General features: G+C 37.9%; 1 protein-coding gene and 1 non-coding gene across 2 annotated transcripts; one reads left to right on the forward strand and one right to left on the reverse strand.

The window, feature by feature from the left end:
• Positions 1 to 7,771: 7,771 nt before the first annotated feature.
• Positions 7,772 to 7,843, reverse strand: TRNAW-CCA (transfer RNA tryptophan (anticodon CCA)). The gene has a single exon. It is a non-coding gene; the product is annotated as a tRNA-Trp (tRNA).
• Positions 7,844 to 9,273: 1,430 nt separating this feature from the next.
• Positions 9,274 to 11,075, forward strand: LOC149209428 (isoeugenol synthase 1-like). The gene is made up of 5 exons (XM_089394264.1): positions 9,274 to 9,618; positions 9,724 to 9,864; positions 10,049 to 10,283; positions 10,412 to 10,615; positions 10,719 to 11,075. The coding sequence occupies exons 1-5, from the start codon at positions 9,304 to 9,306 to the stop codon at positions 10,919 to 10,921; spliced, it is 1,098 nt and encodes a 365-aa protein (XP_089250390.1). The 5' UTR covers positions 9,274 to 9,303; the 3' UTR covers positions 10,922 to 11,075.
• Positions 11,076 to 11,695: the final 620 nt, after the last annotated feature.

An 11,695-nucleotide genomic window follows, 5' to 3' on the forward strand; every position in this document is an offset into this window, starting at 1 on the left:
TTGATTTTAGGGTTTAAGTTTGAGTCACGTTTCAAAAATATAGAATCCTAGTGTAGCTATTAGGTTGATTGTTTGCTACATAGAATGATATTTGTCTCACCATGATGTTGGATTAAACATCCATGAATTTGAAGTGGATTGTTGATTTAGTCTACAAGAGGGTTTCCACCATTAGCTGCTCACCTCTCGGCTTGAATGGCAAAGTCACTCATGGCTGTGCAATTGAGTCAATAAAGGGTGGTGATTGTATAAATGGATTTTCGAAGTCCCTTGGAGTATGTAAAAGCTCTAGGTCGTAGGTATTTTAGCACTGTAAAGAAAGGTGCAAGCTCTGTTGCAAGGAAATGTTGGAAGTATGGGGAACATCCCTCAAATGCCTTGCGATAAACCTTGAACAAGGAGGTGGATACATGCAGTAAGGCTTCTCTTTTGTTGACTAGGATTCAATGAAGAAGAGCTCTCAATCACTACTTTGGGCCATATTGGACTTGAAGTATATGGCAGGGAAGGCGATTCTACTATGTGCATAGATAAATTGTACAACAATTTAGAGTAAGAGGGTTGTGGTGATGGATTGGCAATCCATGACAACTTTTGGTTATCATAGTTCTTAGCTTACGTTTGGTTCTTACTATTTATTTCTCAAGCTTGGAAGTCGTATTGCATTCTCATCCCAAACATTTCGTTTTGATATCCAATGAGATGGAAAACAAGATCGGCGAAAAGCAATTTGAGCAGGTGAGCCACTCTTCTCCCGATACCATTGGTGCTTTGTTATTGTAAAATTCTTGAAACTTGAAAGTATATATTATTAGGTTATAAGTCTAGCTCCCCTTTATTTTGGGTTGGAGTTAAGGTATTTTGTTGGAAATAATACTGAGAATGGGGGGGGGGGGGGGTGAATCAGTATTATCAAATCAAACACTTTTTCATTTCCATACTTAGATTCATATACGCTAGTTCAATTAATTATACCCGCGTATATACGCAATTGTGTTTAATGCAACTAGCGTATATCCGGTAAACTTATGATTCAGTTAGTTGATCTTCAATGAGTGCATCAAAACATTATTAACCATATTTAACAGTAAGCAAGTGCAGTAAAACATAACACATCATCACACATAAGGAGCACACATGAACACCATGATATAAGGTGGAAACCCAATGTGGGTGAAAACCATTGCTGCAATTCATCTCTATCTTCCTTTAATAAGAAACTTCTTTTTACAATAGTACTGGTGCAGTCTTATACTACTACGCAGGCTTCTACCTGCAGAAGGCTACAACCTTCTTAGCTCTTGTACTAGCTGATCCATTTACTAGTACATAGGCACCGACCTACTAAAGGCTCCAACCTTCACTCATTTTCTAGCTGCTCCTGGAAGGGAGCTACAACCCCCTGGCTCTTGTACTGGCTGATATCTTTACCAGTACGTAGGCACTGGCCTACTAAACTCTACGATCTTCCAGGGACCACGTTTCATACATTTTCATATTGGATCCATAAATACAAAACAATCACCACTACAATACAATCATCAACTTATACTTGCATCATCAATCTCTGAATCACCCAATACTGAACCACTGAAACCCTGTCAACAACACAGTCACCAGAACACAGAACAAAACTCTGCAACAATAATCAGATCAAACTGCAACTTAAAATATCATATCTTATAATGTATACACTACTATGAAGAACCAAACAAGCGTACATACGCGCTTTTGCCAAAGCCAACCTGTGTACAGATCTGCAAATACTTACTCATAACTTTGCAGCTATTCCAGACATCAGTCATACCCAGATCATAACATTCATACAATAAAACATGTGTCAATAATTCAGAACTATTCTATCCATAATCAAACCATATAATGATAAGCATTCCAAGCCTTAAGATCCCGATCCATTGTTCATCATCATCCACATGCATGCATCCTTGGTTCAGATCAAGCTAAGCATCACAACCCATGACCAGCATACTAGATCTCACACTTCATCAGACATTCAATCCTTGCACACCCCCCCTTGGCCTAATGATCTTCTCCTTATATAGGTTTAGGCTTCTCTCAATACCATGGTCCAAAACCATGTAGAACCAATACCTTGGACCCAATACCTGGGGTCAACACTTCGGACCAAATACCACGGACCAATACCAAAATACCATGGACCAAAACTTACTTTTCCAACATGTAAGCGCCTTTCCTTCTGTGAACCTGTGTGTGTACGCATACGCGCCTTTTGTTCTTCTCACCCATGTGTATACGCACTTTCATCAAGGTTAACCTGCATATATCTCTCTCTTGACCTGTTGTACTAAGATCTGTCCTCTGATTGAGTTGCCATCACCTGTATCATACCTCTGAGTGAGTTTCCATCAAGGACAACACTTGTATCATAATGCCGACAATCTCCCCCTTTCGACTTGATGGAAACCACCACACCAAGTCACTCTCCCCCTTTGACATCAAGGGCAAAGGGCGGACCAAGATATTCTCTTCTTTGATATACATTCTGCTGTCCATGCTCCCCCTGTGTACCTACTGAAATCTCTGATTGAGCTCCCCCTTTGTACATGCCAAGATGTACCAATCCGTCCATGCTCCCCCTGAGCACATGCAATGTCTTTATAACAAAGACTAGCAATCCATTCAAGACCATGATAGTCATTAGCCACTAAATATGATCTGCACCATAAGCATCAGCATCCAGTTCTGTAACCTGAAATAACATTCTTTTGATCAAACAACAAGATGTATCATTTAGCCACATAAGCATCATCACCAAAGACTTCTAACCATAATGCCAACAATGCATTATTTGAAGTATATGCTCCCCCTGAGCCTGTGCCAACCATCATATACCATGTCCGAACCATTTCCTGAGTCAGCTCTACTACCTTTTTCTTCTGAGCATCATATACGTGACTGTGCAGCGTCTAACTCGTGTATATACGACACTTGTCTTCATGATACCTGTGTATGAGATTTAGAACACTGATGTTCCACATTTTCAGCTTCCTCTGTGTCTGTCATGTCTGTGTATTCTGCTATGCCACATCTTTCTGGCTATACTTCATTTTTCTTCCATATCTTTAACTGTGACGAAGTTTTCTCCTTTTGGTATGGTGCCCAAAATATTCTCCTGCATTCCTTTGCTATGTGTCCAAGCTTGTTACATGCATAACATATTACATGTTTCATATTCCTTCTGTAGCAATCAATGGCTTTGTGACCAAACATATTGCAAGCAAAACAATACCCCTTAAAATATCTGGAACGTGATGATCTTTCTGATTGATGGTCATGAACGATTCTACTTCTGCATCTAGTTGCAACATGTCCAAGATTATGACATACATAACATTCAACATGATTCATTAGAGGAGTAAAATATTTTCTTTGAAGAATTTCTTTCCTTGGTTGTTGACTTGTCATCTCCTTGTTGAGTATTTTAGATTGAGCATTAGAGTTCCTTGTCTTATTTTGTGAACTAGATTCACCTTCAACAGATTCATGAAAACCAAGACCAGTTTTGATAGCAGGAGACCTTTGACTACTAAGAATATCATCCAAAATCTTAGTACTGTCTTGAAATCGTAATAGTTTATCCTTTTCTTCTAATTTACCTTTCAAGATATTTACCTCAACTTGATGTTGTTCTTCCTTTTCCAAACATTGCTTCTTCAAAATTTCTTCAGACTTTCTTCCTTCTTCCACTTGTTGCCTTAGTTTGAGAATATCTTTTTCTTGTTCTTCATTGAGCTCCTGCAGCATTTGACGAATTCTGGAGGCACATTCTAGCTGAGCTTTTAAGCTGATAACTTCTTCTTTGAGGGCACTCTCCCTTTTGCTAAGTAGATCTTGTTGATCTATGATTTTATCTGATGCTTCATTTGCTTGTTCATCTTCAATCTGAGGTGATTTAGAATCTGAATGCTTGCTTCCACCTAATGGCAAGCTGTCCCTGTTCCTTTGAGCTATCTTCTTCTTCTGACGTGCTTTCTTTCCCATTGTTCTACGGATCTCCTTCAAGCGATCAAGCTTCTACCAAAGGACCTGCTCTGATACCAATTGTTGGAAATAATACTGAGAGGGGGGGGGGGGGGGGTGAATTAGTATTATCAAATCAAACACTTTTTCATTTCCATACTAAGATTCATATACGCTACTTCAATTAATTATACCCGCGTACATACGCAACTGTGTTTAATGCAACTAGTGTATGTCCAGTAAACTTATGATTCAGTTAGTTGATGTTCAATGAGTGCATCAGAACATTATTAACCATATTTAACAGTAAGCAAGTGCAGTAAAACAGAACAGATCATCACACATAAGAAGCACACATGAACACCATGATATAAGGTGGAAACCTAATGTGGGTGAAAACCACCTGCTGCAATTCGTCTCTATCTTCCTTTAATAAGAAACTTCTTTTTCCAATAGTACTGGTGCAGTCTTATACCAGTACGCAAGCTTCTACTTGTAGAAGGCTACAACCTTCTTAGCTCTTGTACTAGTACGTAGGCACCGGCCTACTGAAGGCTCCAACCTTCACTCATTTTCCAGCTACTCCGGGAAGGGAGCTACAACCCCCTGGCTCTTGTACTGGCTGATATGTTTACCAGTACGTAGGCGCCGACCTACTGAACCCTATGATCTTCCAGGGACCACGTTTCATACATTTTCATACTGGATCCATAAATACAAAACCATCACCACTGCAATACAATCATCAACTTATACCTGCATCATCAATCTCTGAATCACCCAATACTGAACCACTGAAACCCTGTCAACAACACAGTCACCAGAACACAGAACAAAAGTCTGCAACAATAACCAGATCAACCTACAACTTCAAATATCATATCTTATAATGTATACGCTACTATCAAGAACCAAACCAGTGCACATATGCACTTTTGCCAAAGCCAACCTATGTACAGATCTGTAAATACTTACTCATAACTTTACAGTTGTTCCAGACATCAGTCATACCTAGATCATAACATTCATACAATAAAACATGCGTCAATTATTAATATCTATTCTATCCATAATCAAACCATATAATGATAAACATTCCAAGCCTTAAGATCCCGATCCATTGTTCATCATCATCCACATGCGTGCATCCTTAGTTTAGATCAAGCTAAGCATCACAAACCCATGACCAGCATACTAGATCTCACACTTCATCAGACATTCAATCCTTGCACAGCCCCCCTTAGCCTAATGATCTTCTCCTTATATAGGTTTAGGCTTCTCTCAATACCATGGTCCAAAACCATGTAGAACCAATACCTTGGACCCAATACCTGGGGTCAACACTTGGGACCAAATACCACAGACCAATACCAAAATACCATGGACCAAATACCATTGACCAAAGCTTAGTTTTCCAACATGTACGTGCCTTTCCTTCTGTGAACCTGCGTGTGTACGCATACACGCCTTTTGTTCTTCTCACCCGCGTGTATACACACTTTCATCAAGGTTAACCTGCGTATATCTCTCTCTTGACCTACTGTACTAAGATCTGTCCTCTGATTGAGTTGCCATCACCTGTATCATACCTCTGAGTGAGTTGCCATCAAGGACAACACTTGTATCATAATGCCAACATATTTCTCCTACTGCCACTATACCAGTCTTTTAATTATCACTTTATCAAACTCCTCCAGGACTGCGTTGACTGAAGTCTAACACTAATCTTTGGGGAAATAATCAAATCAAACCCATTAAGAGATAAGTTGGTCTCGAGCGTTGCCGCAATAGTCACATTGACTATCAAACTTTATTCTATCTTTAAAAGGATAGAAAAAAAGTCATTATCATTGTTTATTCATCCAATTTCAAAACTTGGTCTCATAACATATAGATGGCAAACGACTTGTCGATGCCCAAAATCCATGGCATTTTGTTCGATGTGCTATCATCTATAACATAAGTGGATGCTATAGAAAAGTAAGACTCAAGTAGAGATCACATCCATTGACATGACCCCTTTTGATTACAAGGACTAGAATGGTTCCTGAGGCTTGGAGGTTAAAAAGTGTTTCCCCTTTAGTATGGCATTGTTCACCCGATAAGGTGACATTGGTGATATGCCCCAGACATATAGCACAAAGATATTGTTTCCTTCCACACTCTCGAGTCCTCATTTCCACGTTCTTTTACACCTCTGGATACAATTGCTATTTATTATCATTGAGTGAATAAGAAAGTTGTTTACTTAACATCACATTGCGGACTGCGGTAACTAGAGTAAATTGTAAGGTAAAATAAAAAATAGTGGGCCTGTATTTTGAGGGGCGTGTTAGTCCTCTTTATTATCATTGCGTGAATGGGATAATTGTTTACGTACCTTCCGATATTGCAGGATGGAAGTTGATGGCAACATTACTCAGGGAGTGATATTAAATACATCCAAAATTTTGTTTTCCTCATCAACATTTTTGTTGGGAGTAGTCTACCTAGGCGGAGGAATGGCCCGGTTTCCGTCGCCGCCCAGAAAAACCTCCGGCTCTGGCCATTGGCAATTCCTCCACCCAGCTCCGCCACCCTCCGCAAGCTTCACCCAGCTCTGCCGCAAGCTCCACCCAGCTCGATTCCGTGAACTTCCAAAGACTAATAAATAGGGATCCATACTGCAATGGTAGCGCGTCTGACTCCAGATCAAAAGGTTGCGTGTTTGATTCACGTCGGGTTCAATGTTGCTAGTTCGTTTATTCTTCGCCCAGATGTTCTTTGTCGGCTGCGTCCTAGTCCGGAAGTCATTTTGGCACTTCACCTTTCCACTGAAAGATCTCTGACAGCTTGCCTACCTCCCCTTTCATGCAATGGCAACTTTTTGATCTAGCTGGGCAGGGAATTCGTAACAGTTGAGGTTAATTCTATTGTGATCACACTAATCACTTTATGTTTTCCTGGGTCTATGAGACTAAAGTACAACTATAGTGGGTTTGGAATCGATCTCATCCAGATCATATCACACTGTACACTGCATTCACACATGATATTGACAGGCATGGATGTACTTAAAAAGCTGCATGCATGTTGATGCTATGTTAAATTTTCTTTATGCAATAATTGCATGGATTAGCACAAAAAATCAAGCATCTAGTTTGGCGGATCACGCGATTCTTTGCAGTGGTTCTAGCAATAGTCATACTTATGCTGTTATAAGCTTACTGTCTTGTGCCTTCATTTTATCAATCCACCCATAGTATTAGTGTTGCAGTTCTAGATCGCTAGCATGTTGTAGGTGTTTTGTCTGAGGGATTACAAGGGTGTTGCATCAGAGGGTCTGAAAATTTGGACCCGCTTTGTAAGTAGAATTTTTTCTCAGTTTTATGTTGCAGGTTTTCTTAATGCAAAATTTCAAATCATGTATTTCCTATTGAAACATGATCAGACTCGGGTAGGAAAGCATTCTCATGCTAAAACTTTCAATATTTTAAAATTGTAATCCTGATAGGGTGATTTTATTCTCTTTGCAGTTTGTTCATTACCAGTTTCATTAATATGTCTGATATTAGGACGATTGAGGTTTCAGAGATACCATTTATACCCAATGAGCACTTTTTGGTAGACTTTCTAGAGACTGATGTACCTTGTTCCTTTGTCACAGGTAGGGGAGGTAGGCGAGCTGTCAGAGATCTTTCAGTGGAAAGGCGAAGTGCCAAAAGGACTTCTGAACTGGGACGCAGCCGACAAAGAACATCTGGGCGAAGAATAAACGAACTGGCAACATTGAACCCGACGTGAATCGAACACGCAACCTTCTGATCTGGAGTCAGACGCGCTACCATTGCGCCACAAATCCCTGTTTATTAGTCTTTGGAAGTTCACGGAATCGAGTTGGGCAGAGCTCGCCGCGGAGCTGGGCGGAGCTCGCGGAGGGTGGCGGAGCTAGGCGGAGGAATTGCTGGCGGCCGGAGCTGGAGGTTTTTCCGAGCGGCGACGGAAACCGGGCCATTCCTCCGCCTAGGTAGACTACTCCTTTTTGTTGGGGTCAAAACAATAAAAACACATGAAAAGTAAAGAAACCATTAAATTTGACACTTGTCTCACATTTGAAATTCCTACCCTAATATCACCCTATCAATGCAAGTTGGAGTCAGTTATTTTCATTGAAATCACGGCCATAAAAATCTTGACCAAGAGTTGGATGCTCATTCCGATTTACTAGCCCGACGTGGTCACTTCCATAAAAATCTGAGGTGTATGCTTCGCCCCATTTAGTTGCCTGACATCCCCTCATTTTTATTATAAAAGAATCTGAGTTCATCCCTATTCCTATTTACTATTAGATTGATATCCCTCATTTTTATTATAAAAGAGGTTTATTTATATTTATTAATTATTTAATTTACTACTTAATTGCCAAAACAGTAGTGGTGAGAATTATTCCTATTTATTATTAGATTGATATTTTTCATTTTTATTATAAAAAAATTCATCTAAATTTATTATTTAGTTGTCAAAACAATAGTGACAGAATAATGACTATTAGTTGTTGTATAAAATAAAGCTGACTTATTGGTTGTTGTGGGAAAGTTGTACTGAAAGCAATTGGCTTATCATTATTATTTAAAGAAAGTCACATCACTTGGATAAAAGAAAGTCACATCACTTGCAATTATCCAGCTAATAATCTTTAAAAGACAACCTTTCAGTCTCACCGGATACCTCTGATTTTTTATACATTAATCTGTTTTGTTATACATGCCACTTAAATTATCTAGCTAATAATTCTTAAAAGAAAGGTTTTCACTCTAGAAAGATACATCTAGTTTTTGACGGTTAACCCATTTCTTACCTCTTAACCATACAACAAAAAATAGTTTTCAAGCATATTCCAAATCTAACTGACTTTTAACTTGTATAACTAAACTATTTATAATTCAATAATCGTAACATTTTAATAAAATATAAAAAAAAAAACTAATAAAAAAGTATGTAAGAAGTATATTTCTATCCTTATTACAATTAAAATTGCTATATTTGTTAACATCCAGTAATATATGTGGAGGGATGATTTAAAATGTCTTTTTCAACGATCCATTACATGTATGGATAAAACGTGTGGAAATCTTACAATTTTTTCGGAGTATAAAATGAAAATAATAAATGTGACTCCAAACGTAATTCCCGTTTCCTGTTTCCGTGAAATATATATGTAAAACTTAGCCCACGAAATTTTAGGCTAAAACATTGCGCTCCGGAGTGAAATATTTCTGTCAATCAAGCCTCAGCCCGATAAATCTATGTTTGAAGCTATTTATGAAATGTATGTCACACACCCTTCTGCCTATAAATATTAGAACTGTAAAGATTTATTTTCCAGAGCTGAAGAGTGTAAGCCCCATTTCGTGTTCTTTAGCTGATTCTCTATCAATTGGGTTCTTAAGCTGCAAGATGAATAGGGTTTTGATTGTTGGAGGCACCGGATACATTGGGAAATACATGGCAAAAGCCAGTGTTTCACAGGGCTATCCAACCTACGTTCTTGTCCGTCCTGCTACAGCAGCTGCTCCTGATTCGTTCAAGGCAAAATTACTTCAGCAATTCAAAGATACTGGCATTCATATTCTTCAGGTAAGTGAATATTGAACGTTATTAGTTTCTTGTCATATTTGGATTAAACTTGTATTTATTATGAGCAGCAAAAGAAGGCTAATGGATTTGGGATTTTCTAAGCAGGGATCTTTAGATGACCAGAATAGCCTTGTGGATGCAATCAAGCAAGTAGACATAGTAATATCGGCAGTTGCCATTCCTCAGCATTTGGATCAGTTTAACATCATAAGGGCCATTCAAGAAGTTGGAATTGCAAATATAAAGGTATACACACAATTATTGTTACTCTATGATAAATAACTCTTAAAAAATGAACCAGGCTAGTAGGGATTGTGTGCTTTCATATTTAAATACATCTAAACCTTCAACGATTAGGTATTTCAATTAGATATTTTTTATATCTATATGTATTCGTGTGAATGGTTCTTATTTTCATTTTTTGAAGCAGAGGTTCGTCCCTTCAGAGTTTGGCAACGAGGTCGACACAGTACAAGCTCTCCCTCCCTTCCAGAGACTGTGTGACAATAAAAGGAAAATTCGCAGGGCCATTGAAGAGGCCGGCATTCCATTCACCTTCTTTTCTGCAAATAGTTATGCCTCATATTTTGTTGATTATTTCTTTCATCCCCGTCAAAAACCACAGCCAGAGGAAGTTGTCATCTATGGGGATGGTCTCAGTAAAGGTTGTGTATCTACTCTCTTTTCTTTCCATATGTAATTGCATTGAAATTGCAAACAAGAAACTACTAATATGTGGTGGCTGAGCATTACTGAAAGATAAAACTAATTACATGGCGATTATGCTATGCAGCGTTTATGAATTCAGAAGAGGACATTGCAGCTCTCACAATAATGATGGCAAACGATCCCAGAACAATGAATAGGCTTGTGATTTACAGGCCACCAAGCAACATAATCTGCCAGAGTGAGCTCGTCTCATTGTGGGAAAAGAAGACTGGAAGAAGTCTGAAGAGAGTTTTTCAGACCGAGGCCGAGATGGTTAGACTCTCAGAGAGTAAGATAACAGTTATCACTTCGTTTTTTATCCATAAATAAACGTTAGACCCTGGATTAACCGCAAATTTCAAGTATTTAACACGAGATATTTGTGTATGCAGCCCTGCCTCGTCCAGAGCAGAACATTCCCGTCTCGATTTTGCACAACATTTTTGTGAAGGGCGACCAGACCAACTTTGAGTTGGGAGAGGAAGTCTTGGAGGCGTGTGAACTGTATCCAGAGTACAAGCACACCACCATAGACGAATTGCTTGATATCGCCGTTGTGGATCCACCGGAAACAAAACTGGCATCAGTTATATGAGAGCTCTTAACTAAAATTCTGAACGAGTATACCCATATGTGCCTTTCAATTTAGCCATAATATTGTTCGTCTTTCCAGCAATATGGTTATTAGTCTCACAGACATTAGTTGTATGTGTTTAGGGCAAGTGTAGGTTAGCCGAACGGATTGTTTCAAGGCCTTATGTTTAATATTCCATTAGCTTCGGCTTCTTTTGGTTTAACATTTTTTTCGTTAATAATATTTTTTTTAATGGGTTGTCTGATTTACACATCAAATAGTTTGATAAGAAGCTCAAGAAATAATTTCAAATAGGAATGTAATTTTTTGTTATTAAAAAACTATTTTTAAATATATAAATATATTTAACACATTAATTTTTTTTTAAAACACTTGAATACTACATATTAAATAACTTAAAATAAATTTTTAAAAAATTATGTCATATTTTTGGTAAAAATAACAATACAAAAATGGTAAAAAAAAACCCAGTTTGTAACTACGACTTTTTTTAATAAAATTTGAAGTGTGTTTTTAAAAGTATTTTAATGTGTTATTTATAATTATATTATTGTTTTTTAATAACAAATAATTTTAATATTGTTATGTTTGTAAATAGGGATATTTTTATAATAATAATGGTGGCGATAGGGAGGATTTTTTTTTTTTTCCTTTTTAAGGGATAATGTTGATTATTGTTTGTTAAGGCTAATTTTAAAATTAGATGGTAATTTAAAATTTTGTATAGATATTTATTTGACGAAAATGTAATTTTAACCACTTAAATTTATACTC

Source organism: Pinus tabuliformis, chromosome 1_2, assembly GCF_031772625.1.
Source record: "Pinus tabuliformis cultivar Carrire ecotype Pingquan chromosome 1_2, CPIR1, whole genome shotgun sequence".
Taxonomy (NCBI): Eukaryota; Viridiplantae; Streptophyta; class Pinopsida; order Pinales; family Pinaceae; genus Pinus; species Pinus tabuliformis.

Coding starts and splice junctions, on each gene's coding strand:
- LOC149209428 (XM_089394264.1), top strand. CDS start 9,304: ATGAAATGTATGTCACACACCCTTCTGCCTATAAATATTAGAACTGTA. Junction 9,619..9,723: donor CTGGCATTCATATTCTTCAG/GTAAGTGAATAT, acceptor TTTTCTAAGCAG/GGATCTTTAGATGACCAGAA. Junction 10,616..10,718: donor GATGGTTAGACTCTCAGAGA/GTAAGATAACAG, acceptor TTGTGTATGCAG/CCCTGCCTCGTCCAGAGCAG.